Genomic DNA, 23,945 nt, shown 5'->3' on the forward strand with positions numbered 1-23,945 from the left:
GCACAAGCTAGGAAACAGAGCACCAGAATTATTTTTGAATTATGTCAGCTGAAGGCTGGCACTGTCAAAACAGAAAAGTGGGTGTGGGAGAAGAAAACCAAGGAATGAGGCCCTTGCAAACTGTTGAGTGCTTACCCCAAAGAGACCCTTAGTAAACACTACACTATCTCAGTGTCCAGCCCAGGTCTGGGTGGCAAGTTTCCACGTTGGTGACACTCAGCTGTGCTCTCAGCATCCTGACTTTCCAGTTCCCAGGCAGAATTCATGCCCAGCTTTAGCGAGGTGAGCAGACCTCCAAGGGCTTGGGGCATCATCCTATCCCACTGCACAGACACACATGAGCCAGCTCTGGGCCATGATCCAAGCTGGCAGGACACAAGCCACCTCCAGTCCAGAGACCACTCACACAATGGACTGCGCCCAGCAAGTGTCATCTCCTCAGAGTGAAGGGTTTGGGACCAGCATTAGGTTTATTTGTCTAAATGAGGCTGGCATGTGCCATATCAGCCTGTAGAGAGGCTAAGCTCACAACTGCCTGCACCTAATGCAGCATTTAGGGCATTGCATCAGGAACTCACAGGCGGAGTATACATTCCTTCATCTGAGACAACACAGAGCCATGACCCAGTGAAGAGCCAGAGGAAAATTACCACTCCAGATATCAGCTTTCAGCTAAGTCATAAACCAGAGCACTGATCCCTTCTGCCACTGCTCATAAAGGGAATTAGTGGTAACCTAAGCATGGTCAGCATCAGAGAATTTAGTTTTTTACTTAAATGCATCATAATACATCCCTGCAGAATATAACCAACAGCTACAAGCAAAATAACATTTTGCAATAAGCCTGCCTACAGGAGGCCCTTCTGTTATTAAAACATCATAGAGAACCATATCTCAAATTGATTTAATTCTACCAGCAACAGTTATAAGAGCAGGCTGGTCTCACATTCCATAAAAGACAAATAGGAACCTAAATTCCTATTACAGTTTTACTGTCTAAATTACTTCTGTGAGGCTGCTAAACTGTCACAATAACCTAACTCACTACTAAGCACTTGCTGCAGAAATCCAAGTGATTTTACAGGTTTTATAATAGGGAAGTAGTGTGCTCTCCTGGCAGATAATTCCAGCTAGAAACCAAGAATTACTCATGTGTAAGTCCAAAGCACACCCTCAGTTTGCACTGTTGCCCCAAATTCTTTTAGTCAAGTGTTTACATTCCATGTGCTGTTTTTTTCCCCCCATCTCCAAAAATATACCTGTGTTCCTTCTTCACACTTTTCACCATTTTCACTGGTTACTTCCATGTGCATGAATTTGGGAGGGCGCCCAGGGCGTCTGCCTGGTCCAAATCTTCTCTTTCCTCGCCCGCGACCTCGACCTCTGGTTCTGAAGAATACAGGAGTGCTCCAGGTTAGATACAAAACAATACTGATTTGGATTCTCCACTAATTTTATGCTTTCTTTCTCAGCATTCCTATTTACCCATTCAACTCAGCAACAATAATGCAGTAAATAATAAAAACAAAATAAATTCTGGCAGAAAAAACAATGGGTTTCTGGCTGATATGTATTTATTTTGTGCATTATGAGAAGCCAAGGTTCAGAACACACTAAAATTTCTATCAGCAATCCTGGGACCAAGAGGACTACTTGCTTCCATCCAGCCCTCTGCCATAGCAGACTTCTTCTAACACCCCAGTTTATTTTGTGCTGGAAGCATTTTCAGCATGATGGAGTAAGTGCACAAGGAAACCCATTTAAAATCTGAAGCCATAACATTCCTCCCCAAAAAGCACTCAGCCGTTGATGTCAGGCACCAAACAGAAGGGAACAATTTTGTGTCAAAACAGAGTCACTTGCTACATTTCAGGGGAAAGAAAGCACCAATATCTTCTGCTCTGTGACAGGTGTTTGTAGATTCAGTTTTTAATAAGTCAGGGTAAATTATCTTGCCAGTGGTACAGTGAGGCACTAGAAGCCTTGTTTTGCAAGCTCTGTACTTCCATATCCCTGAGAAACAAAGTGTTTCAATACCGTGATAATGAAACATTACAAATATTTAAAGTCATTGTCAAAAGAAAAACAAAACAAAAAACTCACTAATTTCAACAAACTATTTATTTCTCTCAAGCTACTTGTTTCACAGAGTCTCTTATTACCAATCAGCCTCCTGCTGCCATGATTTTTCCTTTTGATGCTGAGTTGATCTCTCCTGAGTTGGCCACTAAGATCTGCAGGACAAAGCCCCTCCTTTCTGCATGTTTGGTGAAGCACCACAGTGATCCACAAGCGAAACTAAGGCTGTCAGTACCTGCTGAAGAAGTCCAGCTTCTCGTCATGGGAGTTGAGGTGCTGCTGGAGCTGCTCTGAGCTCATGAAACGCCGATTGCACTCGTAACACGGCCAGTTCTTTTCCTGCTCCCTGAGCACTGTCAGAAATATCAGTAACACCATTTCACTTATCGCAAATTAAACACTTCATTTTTTTGCCCCCAGCCTCTCTGTCCTCTGTGGTCCAAATTTCTTCCCTGAAGGTTAGACAGGCTGCAGAATATCCAGCCTTGCTCTACTGGTCTTTGCTTTTATGTCCTCTGCACTGCGCCATGATCATAGCTCATCACAGAGACATGGAAAGATCACTGAGGACAATTCCCATGGAGTATCTACACTGTTAGAAATTCAGGGGGATCTGAAATTCACCCTTGTATGGAAGAGCACATACAGGAGTGTGCTTCTGGCGTAAGTTAAGGGAGACCAAGGGAAATTTCTAAATTTAAGGCAGTCACACAGTAGACAGTGAGTACAGAAACAGAACTCTTCCTGGGAGGAAGCAACCTAATGCTTCCCAGTAACTGAAGCAAAGGCTTAAATTGAGGTAATAGTCTCGTGAGAATAGTTATTGGAAATAAGCCCCAAGAAATGTAGATCTGGTTTAACTTTTCCCAGCCAAGCAGAAATTTGGGAGCACTATACAGGCCATATACTTGAAAGTACGGAATGCAACTCGCAACCACCACCACACTGAAAGCAGAAGATCCCAAGTTACCCTTCCTCTCCTCCTCAGTTATATCATGGATCTTCTGGTTCACAAACTCGGCATAGGAGGCAGCATACCACACCTGCAGCAGGAACACAAGGTAACAGGACACTGAGGTGGAGCCAAAAATAACGGAAATTTATTTGAAAATGGGTTTTAAGCAATACAGTTACTTCATTTGTCTCAACCACTAACTCTTATTGCTCCCTCCATCCTCAATAATAAAGTCTGGTAAGATCAGTGTGGCCCCACTGAGGAATGAAAGAGCTTTATTCAGGAAGTACATCCATTTAATTTTAAGGTCTAGCTTCCTAACACGAATGTTTATCTCGCACATGGTTTCCAGTAGCTCTAAAGGAAGTAAGATTAATCTCTCCAAACCCAGCTACATGACTGTAAAGGAAGAATGTCATCAGAGTACTGATACTTGTACCAAGAGAAATGGAAATGCTATTAATTTGGGGGATTTCCCATTTCTTTCCCGCTCTCCTTACATAGACAGTAGGCAGCACCATCTACATAGACTCATTTAAAATGCTTCTGAGCTTCTGAAGGATTGGAGCAATATGGTCCTGCTTCCCAAAACTAAAATCTGCCAGCCACCAGCATGGCAGACCCACTTTTGTCATACAAGGAATTCAAGCCTTCAGCAAAGGCAACCACAAGAGGCAGGAAGACAAAGTTCATTAAAGCCTAAAAGCAGATGCTCACATTTAGATGAGAATTCTTCCATCATTTCATTTGTTTGATAAAAAAAGAGTGGATTTCAGAAAGTATTTCTTAAAGAAGCTATTAACATTTTTATCACAAAAAACTCAAACAAGCTTGCAGTGGGCCACAGGCAAAGGTGAGTAGGATTTCAAGGACTCTTCAGAAGGTGTGTCACTCTGCAAAAATCCCACCAGCTGAACAAAGACAAAAGGCTGGAGCTCCTGGACTACACACCTGGCAGGCAAATCAGAACTTCCCAGCTTCAGCTACTTTCATCTATGGACAAAATGTGCATGAATGCCCACTTGGGGAAGAAATCAAGTTACCAAGCCTTTCAGTTAGCAAGCCATTATATCCCAAAAGACACTACTAACAAACAAAGCAAGAAAATTTATGCTCCATCAGGGAGGTCTGCACAGATTTAAAACTGTGTGACAAAATGGTTTTTGAATACACTTTTAATGGATTTGTAAGATTTCTAGTAATTCAGCTTAAAGAAAGTTAAGGACTGATTTCAGATAGTCCTGCTCTTAAAGGGTATAAATAGGCTTTTGCCCTGATTTAGTAAGTGCACTTACTAAACAATTGTTTTTTCCAGACAAATTGTTGAAATCTACATGCAAGAATAGATTTGAAGAACAACAAAATTTCCTGATGTCAAATTTTTTTGGTCCCCCAACAGTGCCCCAAAAAATGTTGAAAATTAAGGCCATCTCAGCCAGCCACACTGCTTTGAGCTCAACGTAATCAATTTTTAGAGGGAACAAAAGGCAAACCACAGGGAAATCACAATACCATTTTTCACATGCAAAGTCTCAAAAGCTCCAGGAAAGCCAGATAAAAGGAGAGACCACATTCACTTAAGGCCTCAGAAAACAAGCCAGAAACACACAGGACTAACTGGAAAGGGCATCCAGAATTTAAAAAATACGACTGCTGCAATAAAGTTAGACTGTATCAGCAAAATATATGCTGTGTAAAGCATTACAGGGAGAGACAAATAATTTACCTATTTTTATTTTAAACTTCCTCATGAGCCAGAGCTCATTAAAATGCATATGTTGGTGACTAACTACTTACTGACTTCAGTGACATTCAATTCAGGCCAGACTTTTTTCAGAGGAAAAAAGCTCTAAAACTATTCACATCAGTAGTTTTTGGCACTTACTAGGGATCAACTTTTAAGGTACTATTTAATCAGTAGAAAAAGAGAATCCTGACACAAGCAATGCCATACCTTGAGTTCCTGCTTGGGCTCCACATTTTTAATGGTGGTGTAATAAATGTGGTGGCCGTACTGATAGGCCACCAGATTCTGCTCCAGGTGGTTTTGAGCTGGACGCACAAACATCATCCAGTTACACAGAGCCTCACTGGAAAGTTCAAACCACAAGTCCTCTTGCAAGTCTCTGTCTTTTCTGTCACCCTTATCAAGAGAAACCTGTAGCAAAATCCAATTACATGTGACTGTAACTGCCTGGCAGCACATTCAAAATAATTTGAGTTACTAATTTGTGCCCCTGCAACAGTTACATTAGGGAAGCAATGAAGGCATAGCTAATTTTCTCTCTTTACTAACACAGATCCAAAAACAGGCAGAAAAATATTTAGCAACAGGTAACTAGGGAGGCACAATGGATCCTTCCAAGGCTTTCAGGACCAAGAATCATTCATTAAAGTGGTCAGGCATAGTATGAACAAGTGACTATAACAAATAACATACATGTAGCTGTAGCTTTAGTAGGGTACAGAAACATCAGTTGGAAGTTTCTAACTGGCAGACCCACTTTCTTTCATTTCTTGAGTCATGACATTCCCTCAAGCAGAAAGCAGCATTTCTTTAGCTGAACTTCTCTTGGTTGCTGAATCTGCCTATGGTCACAACTTGCTTGTCAGACACTGTCCAGAGCCCTCCTAAGACTGTGGATCTAAACTCCAACACATAAAGGACCAATTTTTTCTAGTGAAACCAGTAAATAAATGGATGAAAGTCACTCTAACCCATTTAACCCCATACCAATTACTTGGCAAGAGGAAAGGCATAAAAATATTTCCTCTCCCCAACATCTTATGAATTGAAAGGTAAGAAAAATATTTTGAACTGAGGCTACACCATGACACAAAAGAATGGCTGCAGAACATCCTTAGAAGTGGCTGTTATTTTTACGTCCAGATGCTGCTTCAGCTCATATGAAAGTGATTCACAGCCTTCCATGTTATGCACCCTAAATATATGCATATATATATATATATATATATATATATATATATATATATATATATATATATCCCATCACCATAATGCCAGAACATTCACCAGGATTAGTGTGTCAGCCTGAATAACAGCAGATTTGAAGCCAAAACAATCTGGGTATATCTTAGTTATAGTCAGAGATGGAAGTAATAAAATATCTCTAGTGAATTGATGAAGGTAGAGTGACAGATTAATGAAAAGAAAGGCTTAGGCCCAAATTGATTTCCCCTTTTCCCACCCTTACCTTCAAATGGATATAGCAGTCTTTGAGCTCAGTCTGTCTGACCAGGGGTCCTTCCACAGGCCCAAACTGTGTACGCTTTGGGATGCGCCGTTTGGAGAACACACCTCCCAAAAACCTGTCTATATAGAGTACCAGAGGAAGGCTGGCCCTTGCCCTGGTCAGCACAGGCCTGTTTGGGATGGGATGCAAAGGTCCATGTTTCGGACACACTGAGGGATGTGCATTATTACACTCTTCACACCCTGCAACACAAAGGCAGAGAGGACATGACTTTTAGGCAGACACTTACACACCCGCACAGAGACAGCCTCATCTCTCTCTAAAAATCTTTAGCTCAGCTGTGGGAAAACATTTATGTCAATAGTCTGTCTACATTTTAAAATATCAGACAGGCCAGTGTCCAGCAAAATAAGAACAAATCAGCTCAGAGACTTCACTAAAGACAGAATTTTGTCTTTTCAGTCAAGCAGCCCAATTTGAATTCACATTTCTGGGAATCAAGACTCACACTTACTCATTATTGCTAAAATCTGAATGGTTTTTGCCTCTCTTTACTAAAGGTCTAATGGAGAGGGAAGAAAAAAAGCAGGTAGTACAGGAAGCAGGTAGTACACTACATATGACTGCACATGCTTACACAAATCATTAGGATCAAAGGGTCGAGGTGGATCTGGATCCCACTCATCCATGTCAGTGTCTTCCCCATCTTCATCCTCATCTTCATCATCATCTTCTTCCTCCTTTGTTTCTATCCTTTCCATTTGATTCCGCAGAGGTGCTAAAGGATCAGAACCACCCACAGCCTCCATAGGAGGTAACACCTGGTTATGCACCGGTAATGATGCCTGAAGAGAGAATTCACAAACAATTCAAGCTGATTCATGAAGAAAACCACAAGGACAAGCAATGAAGGTTATTGCTAGTCTACCCTTCCTGCTGCATCTAGTAATAGAGAGGAGGACAAGGGAAGGTGCTAAAAGACTGCCAAGGGATGTTTTCCATGGCTGGCTGCTACTGATGGCCTCATTCAAAATACCTGTATTACTCCCTGGCTAGACCCTGCCAAGGACTCGGTTCTCAGAAGAAACTGAACTCAGAAGAAGTTCTCAACCCTTGCAGAAAGTTTAAAACCAAGTCCAGGCTCTATAGATATTACCTAGAGCCTAAAGCTGTATTTTAATTTCTTTTGTACAAGGTAGAGAATCCTGCACTTTGGCATACAATCTTCTCTTTACAATCCAACAAAACCAATCTCCAGAGTACAAAGGTAAAGGTCAATATGGGGTGAGGTAATGTGGAGACTAGATATAAACTACAGAACATGAAGAACAGTTGAGGGCATTGCATTCTTCCACTAATTTTCAAGTTTAGCCCTTTCCTTCCTTAAAAGAACTGCAACATTTGAAGTATGGCATATATTCCATCACCCACACAGGATTCTCAGGTAGAGAACATGAAATATTACACACAGCAGAGCTGCCTGAAAATACTGGCAAGGAAACCCAGTGGATGTTGCTGTGACAGTCAGCACTGCACCTTCTGTTAACTTCACTTTTCAGCACTGACAGAATTTTAAGGTGGCTGCTCACAGAACCTGTGAATCTGTGAAACAGGTTTCTCTGTATATTAAATATATGATATCCTAAACCACACAGTGAGATATCCCACATTCCACAGTGAGACTAGGGAATACAGTACAAATCTGCACTACAGCTTTCTCACATCTCCTCCCATATCACTTAGTCACATTTCATCCCCAGAGGTGATGGAGCAATGGAATCAGTACACTCGTACATGAAAAAGGAAGGGGTGCCTGGCAACTTACTCTATCTGCTTGTGGCCCCTGCTCCAGAGCCACTGGCTGGGGGGGGTCAGCAACGCTGCCGAGCACAGACAGGTTGGTGGGATTCATGCTCTGCGCAGCAGCAGGCAAGAGCACAGTTACCTAAAATCACAGGCATTCATTTTAGCACTGCAGCATTTCCATCAGTCACTTAACACATGGGCAGGGACCAGCATGCACAGCTTCCTTGAGGCCTGCACTCTACTCAAAAATCATTCCCATGATTTTTGGGATTCAAATAGGGCTGATGGGCTTGGACAGAACCTGCAGCTCCTGGGACAAAGGGAAAGACTTCAAATCTATAGACTTCACAAATTCTGAATTACCTATTACACATTTTTAAATTAAGGTCATGTGTTCAATTGCACTAAAAGGAGCTCTTTAGATCTTGGTAAAACCAGTGATTTGGTTAAAGACTGGTAAGACTGGTAAAACCAGTCTCTTTTCCTCTATGCTCAAATTTACTTTCATTTTCAAGGGAAAAGGTAAAGAAGGACTGAAAAGCATTTCCTCTTTTCTTGACTTTTTCTTTCCTCAAGCAAACCCTGCTGAAGGCTGAGGGGTTTAGAACTAGATAAACTTTAAGGTCTCTTCAAATCCAAATCATTCTGTGATTCTATGATCCAGGATCCAAAAAAAAAACCAAGATGGTGTATTGACCTCATGAAAAGATCAAGCTTTCAAACAAGAGGATCCCAACAATTATTTTTCTTTACATCTGGTCACTATACATTTTTGTTTACATACTCTTTTTTTTTGTGCTGTAACAACCACATTAATGCATCTCATCCATTCAGCAATAAAACAAAGCACAACTAAATCCCCTAGGAATCACCTTTCCTGCCTTTTTTTTCCTGCTTATCGAAACAGGAATTTGCACCATTATTTCACGTGACTTTCCATCCTTCTCTACAGCTGATATCGTGTGGCTTTGGTTTGTGTCTCTGACTGTTAAGCAGCTTTTATGCTAAAATCCAAGCTCCTGCCTCTCTGCAGAGTGCTTAATAAATATCAGATAAAACTGAGAACAGTGAATTAGGCCAGTAGTGAGGGAGCAGAAAACAAAATCCATAATGTAAGCACTCAGTCTTAGTACTCCAAACTAGTTGCTTTGTTTAAAGAGGCATTAAGAGCAATTTATGAAACTCCTGAAAAACAACAGCAAAAAGACTTCAGGGAATGGTGCCACAGTGAGGAGGAAACCACCATGCCAGTTTGGCATTGACATTTCTGAAGCCAAGTGACAACCAAGAGGCATCATTATTCCTCCAGTGTGCCAGCAAGGAGAGGGTCACATAGACTTGGATCTATTTGTACCCCTATTAGCATTTCCTACTATTAATCACACCAAACATACCCTTATTTGCACTTCCATGTTAGGCACTGCATGGATTATGGGCATTATTTTTATAAACCTCTCACTCTTTCTACAATAAAGTTTCTTCTGAAAGACAAAAGGAGCTTTAATTATTATTTTATCATTAGTTGTCAGTTCAGGGATGTCTCACATGAAATGCCAATATAAAAACAGCTGCAAAGGCAGGAGTTGATCTAATGATAGATTAACTATTCACCAGAAAATGAATATATATGTTAGGACTGCTGTCAGACTATGTTAGAATGGAAGACAGACTGAGGACACAGAGCCAAGTACTTCTGGAATAATAATGGCAGATCACCTCTGTTGTAACTGCCATCTGCACTGTGCACAAATAATCTCCTATTTTTAACTAATACTATATTTGTGAAATGAATTTTAAGACAATTAAATAGGAATTTCTGGCTTCTTAATGCAGGGAAATTGATGGAGTAAAAAAATTCCAGAACAAAACTTCAGAGAATGAAAAGAATGAGAAGACAGGTAACACCTTTATTGTGTCACTCTTTGTTTCCCATCTGTGCCCCAACAATTCAGAAGGTTTTTTTAGCAAGAAAATTTGCTTTCAGCACAGATTCAATCCCGCACTCTGCCCCAAGACTGTCAATAAACACACATTTTAATGATGGCTTCGGTGATGATTTGGATCTAGTACATCCATTCACACATGTCATTAAAGACCCACCAAGCAGTAATGATTTTAAGTCTACGACAAGCAGAGATCTGAAAGCAACACAGATCTGAAAGCACCTGTCTAGAGCTGATTACCACAGCACAGTCCCCAGAGATACCAGTAAGAGTTAATAAAAAACTTCCCCATCCATGATGGATGTAAAAAGAATAAGGAAAAACTATCATAACCTTATAAACACAGGCTGCAGTTTTATTCTCTTCCCAGCCCACCTCACACTGGCAAGCTCAGCACACCTGATAAGGGAGCCAGTCACTGAACTTCAGGTTTCACACTTAATTTCCTGTGACATTTTAGTAAACCTAGAATTTAATCCAATTTTTCTATCCCTCAAGAGCCTTCTGTGGACTCCAAGGCATTTGGATCAGAATGTGCATGAGGACAACTGAAAACCCCGCCTTTCCAAAATGGCACATTCAGATGACATCAGCCATATCTGCTGCAGGGACACTGTTGAAAGATTTTTTCATGCTATCTGGGGCAGTAAATTAGAATTCTTGTTTTAATTAAATTCTTGTATTAATTAAAGAAAACTAACTAAAAAAAAAAATCTTAACTTTTACTGTCATTCATGCTGAAGGTGGTCATTGGTCTTGATCAGGGTGACAGCACAAGACTGTCACTGGACAACTTGGAAGTCCCAGCTCATTACCCTGCCGCACCACATGAATGTCCCTTTACCTTCCCTAACTGCTCCCTCATAATTTTAGGCCCAAAATGAATAGTATCTCTTCCTTACCTGCTGGGTGGTAGCATCCTGTTGGACATAAGCCACTTGGGACGGATCTGTAAACAGAGTCTAGACAAAGTGAAAAAGGCTTATCAAACCAGCCATGGGGGTTTTTACTCCCAACTCACACAAAAGTTACCTTGCCACTACAAAACAACCCACATTTGAGCGTTTGTCAGCTTCTAACCTGCCTGTTACCACAGCAAACTACTTCAACTTACCCAAGTAGACCTACATACACAGAAATTAAAATTTAGGTAATGCTCCATAAAGAGTTAATATATTTATGCAGCACATTGCATCTGTACAGCTGAAGTGTTTCACAGGTTTTTTTGGTTTTTTTTTTTATTTACCAAAATCACTTTGTCAGTTGTTGATTTGATAAAATCTACAGGATGAAATTCAATAGCACTATCTAAGCCCTCAATGTGTAACACTTAAAAGCAGGATAGAAGGTAACTGTGAGCATTTTCTTCCTGAAAATTCACAAGACTGCTGCATGCTTTCTTCTGAAGAACTATCATGCACATCCTATATGGGATTTTGATATGGCCAAGATGCTGTTTAATTTCATAGAAGCCATGCCAACTCCAATATTCAGCAAGAACAGCCTTGACAGAATCCCAGGAAAAGCAACACTAAGGATTGACTGAGGCCAGCCTTACTTAGCCAAAACTTGAAAAATCCGAGCTTGCAGCAGCCTGGCTACAATAAAATAAAGCATGGTGCAATACAAATTCCTTTAGTGCTGTGATAATTTCATCTTAGATGCAGAAGAGTGTCTGAGTATTACACATCTTTTGACACAATGACAGCATTCAAAGTTTTGGAGTTAGCTGGCCAGTAACTTCCTGGGAGATGTCCTCTTAGGACATCCCTTCACATAGAAGCTGGTTTTCTGGGACAGCTGAGAGCTGCACAAGACTCACTGTGTCACATGAGGCCCTGCCAGCATGACAGGGGTGTCAGGTACATGCACTTCGCAGCACAGCTAATCTCCCCTGTCAGTAGATATTATAAAACACTCCGGACAAAGCAAGCCTGTTCCTTTTTAATCCGTCCACACAGAGGCAGAGATGCATAGCATATTGACCCCATATGAACATGTGCTGCAAGGGAATAAAGGCTATTTTATATGATTATGCAGAAGAAAATGAATATAAAAGTTCTATAAAATCAGCAACCCTGCAGAGACCACAAAATTACATTGAATAAACAGAGGTGCTCTGCAAAAAGACATGACTGTTATTGTAACTATCAATTATGACAACTGTATTACAAAAAACAAAGACTATGTTCCTTCCAGAAGGAACATATACGGCTCTTAGCTTTTTACTGGATAAAAGAGGCAGAACTTCTGGTGAGAGGATCCTTGTTTTGGAAAACACCTTTGAGTAAATCATAATCTAATCCACCTTCAGTGAAGTAACCAGCATTTCATAATTCATAGCCTCACCATCCTTTGATAAGCAGATTTGCACATCAGACAAATGAACAGCATGAAGTCCCTGCTCAGCAGTGGGCAGAGAAAACTGCTGGGAGCGACTGCCTGCTATTTTCCAGTCATACCACTTGGCTGGTAACTGGCCTTCATCCCAAACAAGATTGTTGTGTTTTCTAGATGCCAAAAACAGGGTGAGCTCAGAACCACACATGCCTGTGTAGCTTCCACGGGGTGGATGTAAACGAGGGTGTGCTCCGAGGTGTCCACAGAGGTGTAGGAGGTGCCATCAGCCGTGTAAACCACCTGCTGCGCAGGGCCGCGCTCCTGCTCGTCACTGTACATGATCTGGGCCACTGCCCCCCCCTCGGGGACAAAGTGCACCTGGGGAACAAACAGATCCTGGACTCGCACCAACATAGGCCAGTGGGACGCAGCACCAGAGTCACAGGGTGCCTTGGAAAGCAGAGAGAACTTGTGTCCCAACTAATCTGAATGCACTGAAAAACATATATTTCAAATCTGACTCAATTATTCTACCAATAGAAATCTGGACACAACTCCCATCAGTGTCTGGCTTTACTCTGCATTGCAACTCAAGATGTAACTGCTACAAAGGGCACCCACTCATACTTAGTCCTTGCATGATGCTTTGAAAATTTTTAAGGGAACAAGTTCATATTTTAACTGATGTATCTATTAAATGTATTGGGATATTGTTTCCCTTTATGATTATATCCCTTTCAGGATTTATGATAATTACTTCATTCAGATAGTTCTGTAGTTAGAGGCAATTTGTGCTGTCTGATGAGAGGCTAACGGAATTTATTAACTCTGATACTCCTCAAGTTATAGTACTGCAGTTCTCAGAGCCAGCAGCAGAGCATATTAGACTGCTTTCCTACAGTGTGTATGTGCAGCATCAGTAGAAAATTCAACTATTTAAACAAACAAACCTATACCTAAAAACATTAAGCACAGATTCCAAGGACTACTGGAACAAGTTATATCTAGGGCTGCACTTTAAATCTAAACAAGTCCGTTTTACCAGAACATCATGATCATAACTGATGATCAGTGGACTATATTAAATGAGCCAGACTCCAGTGAAAACAGGAATATCTTTAGCTTTTGCCATCCTTTACATGCTGAAAAGCATTTTCAATGCATAGGAAAAACTGGACAGTGAGCAGAAAACCTAGTTTGAATACAAGTATTCATAGTCACATAAAATTCTTTCACATAAAATGATACCACAGTTACACATTTTGTTTCGTTTTTTAGATTATGCTTCAGAAGACACCTGGTACTCCCCCGTGGATGCTCAGTGCTGATTGCATACAATAAATATTCTCACAAACACTACAATTTCACATTTGGAGAGGACTCTGTAAATACTCAATAAGCCTTAAAACTGCCTGGTGCAAACAGCAGCATGGTCATCCCATTGTAAAGAGAAGGGAACACAGGCCGTTGAGAACTGCCTTTCTTTGCAAATTTCAAAGCTGGAAATTACTAAGAGAGGCAGGATTTCTCAGCTTGTGGGTCAAATACCATGCAGCACCCTTTTCCTACCATACTTAAAAGAGTAAATCAATTTACAGAATGCCAGAAATTCCCAGCTGTGTTGTCTCAGAGGCAGAGGAACAAGTTGTATACAGCAGAACCTGACTGCATTAGTCACTTACAATTAATATTTCTCCCTTCCTCATTACCCAGATGTCTGGCTGGAAAAAAATTACTCGTATTACTTACCCCAGGGTCCACCCACAGTTCCATCTGATTCAAATGATGCCATCAAAAGCAGCTGCTGCTGAGCACAGATTTTGTTCATTATTCTGAACACCCTTTACTCTCCCACATGGTAATAAATGTATTTGGATGCTGAAACTTCTATAGCCACTGCTTAGTTTTGTTCAGCTCACTTCAGAGCTCTGTGTCTCCACTGCTGCATTTGCACAGCTCAGTTTCTGAAGCTTTAACCTCAAATCACCACAGAAATGTTTGTATTTCTGCTCAAATGAAAGCTCAGCTTCTAGACTCTAAATCAGGGCCAAATGGGAACTAACCCTCCCCACCAATCCCAATCCAGCCCAAGCAGAGGCAGAGCCCTGGCTAATCACCTGAGTAGTGTTCTGGTCCTGTCCGGCAGACTCAGTCCACACCTGAGGACTTTCCTCTTTCAGATCCATCTCCTCCCTGCCTGTGTGCTCCATGAGGGGAAGATCTACTGGAGTAATATCTGGCTGAAGAGATTCATCCGTTCATTGTGTTTCTGCTTCCAGAAGACAAGGTGATCTTCATGCCTGTAAAAAAACAGGGAACAGAGACATTAAAACCAGCATGACACATGGCATGGAACTATGAGGGATTTGTTATTATCCACTACCACACTTCAGTAACACAGAGTAAAGCAGGTTTGGCTTTACAAACACCTCCTACAAGACCTCTTAAGTTATGGGAACAAGGGAACAGAAATCTTATCTCACTGAGCATGGTCAAGTCCTACTGGTTCACCACTTTCCATATCCCATTAAGGAGGAAACAAATCAACCATTGCACCAATTGCACTGCAAGATTACACTGAATTCTTCCTGCATGTCTTTCCTTGGTCACAGACCATCCACACTCATTGTCCTTCTGGCACCTACAGGCCTAGAAATCAATAAATAATGCAAAAAATGCACCTGAGGCTTCCAACAAGAAAACACTATATTCAGAGATGCATCATCAGTTCCTCAGTTTGCCTGAATGAGGTTTTGTTTGAGCACCAACTGGTTTTCCATGTACAGACAGATTTGACCTTGGACAAAACCCCAGTCCTAGGTTAGTACAGTGTTACAATAGCCAACTACTAAAAAGGAATAATGAAACTTAAACTCTCAAAGATCCTGACAAACTGCTTCCAAGCTTGACTTTATTCACCTCTTGCAATTTTACTGGGGCCTCTCAATCTGTCATTGCGATCCCAGAAGGGTAATTTATAGCTCTGGTGATTGTTTGAGTTGGTGGTTCAGCACCTTCCCAATCCTTCATCTCTAATGTTGTATTAAATCACAGGCTAGGAATTAGCATGAGGCTGAGCCCATTTCATTTCTCAGCTACTCCAATTAACTTTATTTTATATCCAGTGCCTTGCTGGGCTGATCCAACACCAGTACCCATCTGTGCACCAGGAAGGAAGCAAAAGGCTCCTTGCTGATGCTTTCATTCATTTGCATTTTAAATGCAAATTATTTTAGTCATAATTTATCCCTATAAATACTAGCATTTGGCTTGTCATTGACAAACTGAAAAATAGATAAGGAGGAGTAAAAAAAGCAGCAAGTACTTTCTGAATCCTCCTAATTTTGCCAGCAAGGACTAAGATGTGCAGACCTGAGCACTGACTGTTCCACTGGGCCTGGCCAGCATGGATAAATCATCAGGGCAGGGAAGTCTCAGGCTAACGTCACTGAACTGTGCGGTGGAGAAAAAAATCAAGTTAATTACATATAGACATAGAAAAACAGTGGGAAAGATATTTCTGGGCATCACTAGACACCAAGTCTTGCTGTTACTGGTGAATGGAGTTAACACTTGCTGTCTCACGCTGAGCAACCCAGCACACATGAGCCCCACAAAAGCAGACATTGAGGAACTGTTCTGACTTTCTCTTATATCCAAACATCTCCAGTTATGGGAATACAGGGACAGAAACCTCATCTCCATTAACATTACTTGATACAAAACATCACCAAAAAGCACTTATGAGAAAAATTAAAATTAAATCCATGTACCAGCACTCAATTCCTGAGCTTAGTATGAACAAATTAACTGCAGCAAACACAAGTGATAAACACCAGCCTTGTTCTCAAAGTGTGGAAGGTCAGGGCAACTTACAGATAAATATTATTTATTTATATATTGCACACATGCTCTGATCTATAAATAAATACCATCCATCCCTACACAGAACCTTTCTCTTACCTATTCATTATGTTATTAAGGATTAAAATAGAGATTTTCTCAGATCTAATCCTACCTCATTCACTGACCTCCTTCACTCATTTTATCAGGTATATGTTCTTTATTCAGAATATATACACACATCAGGTATATGATAACCTCTACCCATGCGAAACGTGACAGCATGTATGTCAGCAATACACTGTGAACAACTTCTTTGCAAAATGTAACATCTATCCTATTGATATTCTTCAGCTGGTTTATCCACAGCAGCTCTTTTCCTAGACTGCCAGTATTAATCAAGAGCCAATTCAGGTAATTGCACTAACAGTACCCGATAGTTTAATCAATTATCTAACTACTTAGAAAACTAAAAATTAAAAACAAACATTAGAGATTTCAATTTGGAGCGATTTGATTTTTTTTTAATATAATTATCCTGTTAAAAAGAAACCAATTACATTACCTACTAATTGAATTAAGGGAAAGGCACAGTTCTGGCTAATTCCACATGGTGCAACAAGTAGCAGGATTTTTGGCTGACCTTCCCTACCAGCAGACACTGAAGGTCTGAAGGAAGATGCTGACTCACTCCTGCAGAGTCATTTTGGCACAGATAAGTTACAACTTGAGTACAAAGGAGACTGAAGGGTTCAGGCAGGGTCTTTAAAAGACAAAGCTGGGAACTAAGATTCATCTTTGAAAAAAGAAGTACCAAAAAGTTGGAAATTAAAGCAGAAGACAGTCATTTCATGGTTCTGAAAGTTAGCACTAACTTAAAATCTTGGGGGAAAATAAAGCAAGATTGAACCAAATTCGGTGCCCCAATGATGCAGATTCTATAAACAGTCCGGTTATTTGTGTTCTTGACAGTAATGAAAAGAATAAACAGCTCAGCCCAACTAGTTGCGCAGCAATAAGGGACAATAGTAGGAACTGCAGGATTTGCTGATGCTTTCAAATTCTGTACTTCCAAATTCATCCCAGGATTGACCTCTGGTATGCATTCCCCTCAGTACATCTGTAATCATGAAAACACACTGAAAAGCACATTTCCCTGGAAACATGGATGTGCAAAGAAAGAAGACAATGCAGGAGGAGACAGGCCATGTCCCAGAGAGGTCCTGGGGGCTGGCAGTACAGAGGGCAGGAGGCAGGAGCAAGTGTTGAAATTCAGCTGTGAAATAAGCCCTGCAGTCAAGGCCAGGAGCTGGAAAAAAATCTTACCCAAAGGCACTGATAATAGAACTGCCACAAAACACCAACACCTGAGCAAGTTTTCTGATGCTGATGACAAGAAGATCAAACAAACTTTGTTCACTAATCTTTCATAGGATGCTCCTCCTCGTGAATCCTGCACAATCTTATTTCCTTCCCTAGATCCTGCTCTCAATACCCATTACAGCCCTGACACTGACAAGTTACGGTGTTTTGAAATCTTAACCATTCCCCTGTGGTCTTCTCCCAGCTCTGGTAGCTTTTTAGGAGAAATAAATGTGAAACTGAGGACATAAGCATTGCCAAATCACTGGCATGCAGGGAACGCTCTCTGCTTGCTCTCCACACTGTTTGCCCATGGATTATCCTTTTCAATTGTTGATTTTTCTCACTGTATTGAACACATCAGACATTTTCAGACAAGCTAAATAAACACCAAGACATATACCTCAATGGGAAGCTCTGCTGTGTCCAAAGGATTACTGTAAGAATCTGTGTTACAGAAATTGAAACTCAAGTGCAGAAATCCTAAAAGAAAAAGAGATATTTAAAGATAAAAGGCATTGTGATAAAAAAACTGAGTTTATCCTATCAGTATCCATAAAGTAGGCTACATTTTGTAATAAAAATCCTCATGGAGGTTTAGTTAAACAGTAATCCAAATAGCTTGCTTAAACTCATATTAAATGTATGTGTTATGTATGTCACAACTATATTCCCTCCACTATAAAATATAAGAGGCCTGGCTCAATTTTTTTTTTTTTGTAAGTTCTTACTTTTCTGGAAGTTGAAAGATGAGACAATTATGACACATCACCCAATAGTCACCCAAAATTCCACCAGCACCCCAATGCTTTCATACAATACAATGAGCATCACAAACATGAGCAAGAAGCAATGCCAGTGGGAGATGTTAAAGCATTTACAATAACTGCAGACACAGCATTTTCCTCCCCACATAACAGGCATGCCTCACCCTGTCTGTGCTAGATGATGACACAAGCTGAACAGTAACAGGCATAACTAAAGAGTACAAATATAGTCTAGTACCACTCCAGTATGGCAGTGATAAGGCAGTGACACTCCTGTGTCGCTATATATTGTGTGAATCACGACACAACATGATCCAAGAACCAGTACAGCTCCTGTGACTTTGAAATATCTCCTCTAGTGGAATATTAGCTCATTCTGAGCTCTGCAAGTAAATTAACCATCCCTTCAGGACAACACAGGTTTGTCTCAGAACACCATTCACATTTACCTTCCTTTTATCAACACCTTCTGCAACCTGCTGTTGTCACAGACCTACAACCATCTCTCTTTAGTTTTTGCATTTTACATCTAATCCAGAAAATGTCATTAATGACATAACTTCTCTGCTGCTCCTGATGCCTCAAAAGCATCTTGGTGTCATTGTCTGACAGTTTTCATTTTTTTTCCAACTACTCCCTCCTGTTCCTGTGGGATGGTGTTTTCTCTGGAGTTGTGATCATTAAACCAGCAGCTTCCCTATGAATTGCATTCAGCTCCAGAGGATGGGAAAGCACTGCTCAAAGGGGCAAAGCACCTCATTACCTATTCAACAGCAATCTCCTTCTTAGCTTTGCTGCCTCAGCATTAGACACCCTGAGCCACCACAACTCCACATGTCCCCTCACAGGTGCATCCATGATCCCCTCAAAAGGCTCAAGAGTGAACAGTGCTGTAAGAGAAAACCACTAACAGCAAAGTCACTGTTCTTTGTGTTTGATGTCTAAGTGTTTTAAACACAAGTTAAACCCAGTGAACTCACCCAGGGCTTCAAAGGTAAGCTCTGAAAGTCAGAAAAAAACACCACAAAAAAAAAAACTAGAATCAAAAATAACCAAATTGTTTTTCTTGGCAAACTTGCTATTAAAGAATGACAATTTCTTTCAATGCTGTGACTACACAAGAATATACAGAGACAAAACCTCTGTGAGGCTCACTAAGGATCTTCTGCTGAAAAATCCAAGCCACTGGCTGCCAAACACTCATTTTTGCCCCTTCTCCGGGATGAGAAAGGGCGAATATTAAAATGGAGCAAGAAGAAAAAACCACCTCCCTGCTCAGGGAGGAATAAAGCCACTCAGTATCTCAAATTAGAATCCACTTTACAATAACAGTATATAAACCAGCTAATGTGATTTACTTCCCAGTGTAAAAGAGCCTTGCCATAGCCTGAAGTTGCCTGCAGCAGTAACAGCACGGACTATTGGCTCCTCCCACAACTGAGCTCACTGAAACTGTGTGTCACCCCAGCCATGTGGAAGGGCAACAAGATCGGTACAAAAGGGGTTTTACGACTCTGAGTCTTCCTCCAGCTTTTAATATGAAAATTATTTATTATGCTCAAAAGGAACATTACATTTGTGTGCAAAGAGCTTCATCCACACTTAAAGTTAATTATCCTAGTTTGCCTAGAAGGCAGAGTCAGTGCATTTCCTGGGAGTCCTTTAGCAGGAACATGCTTTCATTGCAGCAATAAGGTTTGTAACCTCATTGAGGACTGAGTCAGGACTGTCATCACCTTGTCTGCATTCCCATTCACCACAGGAACATACTGATTCAAGGAACTCTGGCCCTGGTGCATTTTATGTGAATATTATCAATCACGTAATTTAAAACCACATTATTCATGTTTTACTGGTGAGTTAAAAGTAGAAATCATACTAGGGCTGGGACAGCAAGAATTATTTATCTCCACAAAGGGAAAACTAGCTTAAATTTATTTTGTCATATAATAAATAGAAGAGGTCAGCCAAACACCAACTTACTCTTTGCTGCCATTGTACATAATGAATCTATCTCCTTGTGGCACATCCACCATCAAAGCAGCAATGAGCTGGAAAAGATCTCTTAGACCAAGGCTAGACATCACATGTTACAGTCCTTTTCCTAAAGGGACAGTGCCCAGGCGCTGAAGGTGACAGCACATCAATCTGATGTAACTATTCTCTCACAACTTATCAGGTAAGTAGCTAAAAATCCATTTCTACCACAGAATACAGGAGAGAATCCAGCCTGAGCAGAGGTTAACATCCTCCTGGGGACTACATAGGCTGTGTTTAGACACCTACTAAGAGATTCTCCAAGGACATTGCTCTTGAGTCCTAATTCTTGTATAATGAAGTATTTCTCGCACTGTCCTCTCAGTGGGCAAAGACTCAATTCTACATATGCAAATCTCTTCTTTAGTCACCTCTCTTCCCATTTGTTCAACATCTACATATCCACTCAAGCAGCCAATTTCTTCCTCCCACCCTCAGCTTCCTGAATCTATGGCCACGTTCCACATGTTCTTATCTTCCCAATGTTTCGTCCTCTAAGGTCCCTGTGGTACCATGGCTGTTGAAACACATACTGCAGTTTTTGGGCTCCAGCTGCTTGAGGCAGTGACCATGCCTTCCTAAAGGATCTGGTTGATAAATCTCAGGGAGAGAAGTCTGATAAAGCAAGGAAGTACGGAATATATGCATTTAAAGTATAGGGTGAAACAAAAGGAAAATAAATGCCTGTATCAGTGTCTTCTACAGTTCTGCCCACACAACCTTCAAGATGGCTCTATTAGGGATAACTGAAAGAAAACAAACCATTCCCCTCCAGCTTCTTCCTGCCAAATTTTTGTCTCACATCCCTTCTCCTACTTCAGTAAACTCTTTCCAAAAGAACTGTCAGTTGGAGGGGTGTGGCAAGCACATTTCTCTCACTCTCAGGATTTTTCATAGAGGTGCACAGAGAGAAATGAAATACAAAACAATTTCTATTTCTGCTCCTTGTTTTTCCCATGTGGGATGTGTGTGGAGAATTGTTTACCTGGGGTGATGCTTGGTTGGATTCTGGTGAGGATTGTTTGAGCCTGGTGGCCAATCCAACCCACCTGTGTCTGGACTCTCGGGAGAGGGTTACAAGTTGTGTTAGAGTTAGAGAAAGTAGTATGTACTTTTAGTATCTTCCTTTTTATATAATATATTAATGTATTTTAGCATAGTTATAATAAAGAAATCATTCAGCCTTCTGAATTGAGTCAGACATCGTCATTTCTTCCCATTGGGTTTGCCTGCATTTACAATAGAGGGGATTCTTCCCCTTCCTACAAGGGGGTGGTGCTGCTTCCTCTCTCCTTCTTCCACGCACCCCCCCCCCCATCTCTCCTATGAATTTAAATCACCTGTTGTAAAATTCAAAAAAATAAAATGACTTTGTTTCTGCACACAAAAACACATACCTGAGATAACTCCTTCAGAATAGCTGCTGCTCTGCACTACCCCAGAGAACCAATAGACTATCTGCACCTTCAAACAGGTGGGGACTGACATATAGAGCCATTTCAGGGCTACGATACAACAACTGCATGTTTTACTAGCAGGAGATAAAAGCTGTAAATAGACCAAATCTAACATTCAAGTCCAAACAAAATCCACCATAAAAAGCCAGCCCACTTTATTAGATAAACTTAGAAGTCCATTAGAATTCAGTGTACACAGCTGACAGCAGATGCAGGTGGTGAGGAACACACTGGAAGTGGCTGCTCACTGCAGAGCAATTTACCCCAGGAGAGCTCATCCAAGAATTTTCTGCAAAGGATAGGACTAAGGGTGCCAGAGGAGAGCAGACAATACTACAGGCCCATTTCTCTCTAAAATCAAATTGTCAATTATTCTATCAGATAACAATAATAGCAATTACTCAGGTATCTCATCCAATAAACAAGATAATAAAGCTGTCTCTTCGCACAAGAGAAGCATCCATGAAGCAAAATGCCAAAAGTCATCACAATTTCAGAAAGGAGTCTTCCATTTAAGGGCAGACTAGAACAATACACACTCCTGCACTACTTTTCCTAGAAATGAAGGCTCAAGACTGCCAATTATTTTATTGTGTTCACGAAAGATGCAAAGAATCGTCTTGTAAAATCAGTTGGTGATTCATTAGCATCTCATCTTCTAACTGAACTACAAGAAAAAGAAACTTAAATTATTAAAAATCTGACAGAAGGAAGTAAAAGTTCAGTATAGTCTCTATTCCCATTGAAACTCACAGGGAAACACTGACAGGCGTTTCACACACCCAGCTTTGCACTTATCATTCTTTAAAGGCCTGTAAGAACCATAACTATATAACTATGTAGTAATGCACTAGGCAAGTTGATGTCAAGGTCCCAAAAAGTGCATCACAAATACTGACCCTTCATTTCAGGACTATGACTACTGTTAGGAGCCTAGATCAAGTTTAAATTGTAATTTAGGGACCCTGTAAGAGCCCTCCTCAAGCTCTGCAATGTGCAGCTGAAAGGTAAAAGGTGACCACACATAGCCCTTGCACAGAGAAATAACTCAAAAAAGGTGAATTAGCCCTTCAGGATGAGTAATTCTGAAAGGCACAGCATCAGGACCTCATTCTTCCATCCCAACTCAACTATTTAACAAACTTGCATAAATTCACTTTTAATGGAACTAGGGCACAGGAGAGGAAGAAACGGGACAACTCAACACCAACACCCACAGATCAAGAGAGCCACAAGATCAAGCATCCACTTGCTACAACCATACCCAAGACCACAGGAACAGGGTCTTGGGAACCAAGACCACTGTCAGGAGACCGGTGAACCTCACGGCATCCACCTGCAGCAACTGCTGCTACTCATATCAGGACCCTCACGAATGGAACTCCCTCAGGGCAGTGGGGAAGGGCCTAATTTCCCTCAACACCAAGCCTCAGGGCCACCCAGCCATGAGCCTTGTCCTGTTGGGGCCAGAGGTGCCCAACAGGTCCCCCGGGGGAAGAGAACCTCATGAGAGCGGAGCTCCCAGAGCCCACCGCAGTACTGCCCCTCACCGGGCACACTAGGGGACCTCCACCCGCACCCCTGATATAGGCTCCACGGCCACCAACAGCCAATCCGAAGACGGGCTGAGACGCCCCCTCCCCTAACTAGGCCAATAGGAGGAAGGGGCGCGAGGCATGCGGCCAATCACCAGGCGTAAGCGCCCCCCCGCCCCCTCACACTGCCCGCTTCCCGCCGCCGCAACCTCCCCATCCGCCCCCGCCTGAGGGCAGCGGCGCCATCGGCCCCTCGTGAGAGCACCCAGTGGCCAGTCTGCCTCAACCACTGAGGCCCGAGGAGGGACACGGGCGGGCGACCGGGGCAGCGACTGAGCGAACGGGACGGGCAGGTCACCGAGGGCGGGGTAGCTGGGCTGAGCGCGGCCCAGAATTATGGTGGAGAGATGAGACCCCCCCCGCCCCCCCGCAACAGAGCTGGGGAGGCAAAACATGGCTCCGGCACCCCCCTCCCCCCCCCCGCCGCTCAGGTGTCGGGGTCCGGACCGTACCACGGAGGGAGGGGGAACAAGGGTGGGGGCACCCCCTTCTCCCCGTGTCCGGGGCGGCTGAGGATCCCGGCCGGGGCGGGGGGGAAGCGGACTG

At 41.9% G+C, this 23,945-nt stretch overlaps 1 protein-coding gene across 14 annotated transcripts in view; it reads right to left on the bottom strand.

The window, feature by feature from the left end:
• The window catches only part of PRDM10 (PR/SET domain 10), a 44,872-nt gene that overhangs the window by 20,563 nt on the left and 364 nt on the right, over positions 1-23,945 (bottom strand). For 3 of the 14 annotated variants that reach the window (XR_014949962.1, XM_085560031.1, XM_085560026.1), the window contains exons 2-13: positions 17,947-18,026; positions 14,456-14,638; positions 12,549-12,716; positions 10,901-10,960; positions 9,450-9,536; positions 8,075-8,194; positions 6,887-7,094; positions 6,250-6,491; positions 4,989-5,192; positions 3,050-3,122; positions 2,315-2,432; positions 1,260-1,389 (exon numbers count right to left, since the gene is read on the bottom strand). Coding sequence is in view for 13 of the 14 variants with exons in the window: in XM_085560031.1 (XP_085416157.1) it covers positions 1,260-1,389; positions 2,315-2,432; positions 3,050-3,122; positions 4,989-5,192; positions 6,250-6,491; positions 6,887-7,094; positions 8,075-8,194; positions 9,450-9,536; positions 10,901-10,960; positions 12,549-12,716; positions 14,456-14,548 (1,503 nt within the window). In the remaining variant the exon portion in view is untranslated. Of the gene's footprint in view, positions 1-1,259; positions 1,390-2,314; positions 2,433-3,049; positions 3,123-4,988; positions 5,193-6,249; positions 6,492-6,886; positions 7,095-8,074; positions 8,195-9,449; positions 9,537-10,900; positions 11,035-12,548; positions 12,717-14,455; positions 14,639-17,946; positions 18,027-21,332; positions 21,398-21,744; positions 21,763-23,851; positions 23,867-23,945 lie in introns of those variants that run through there. The other 11 variants (XM_085560028.1, XM_085560029.1, XM_085560027.1 and 8 more) reach the window with 11 other exon arrangements.

This window comes from Lonchura striata, chromosome 24 (genome assembly GCF_050655825.1).
Source record: "Lonchura striata isolate lonStrDom1 chromosome 24, ASM5065582v1, whole genome shotgun sequence".
Lineage (NCBI taxonomy): Eukaryota > Metazoa > Chordata > Aves > Passeriformes > Estrildidae > Lonchura > Lonchura striata.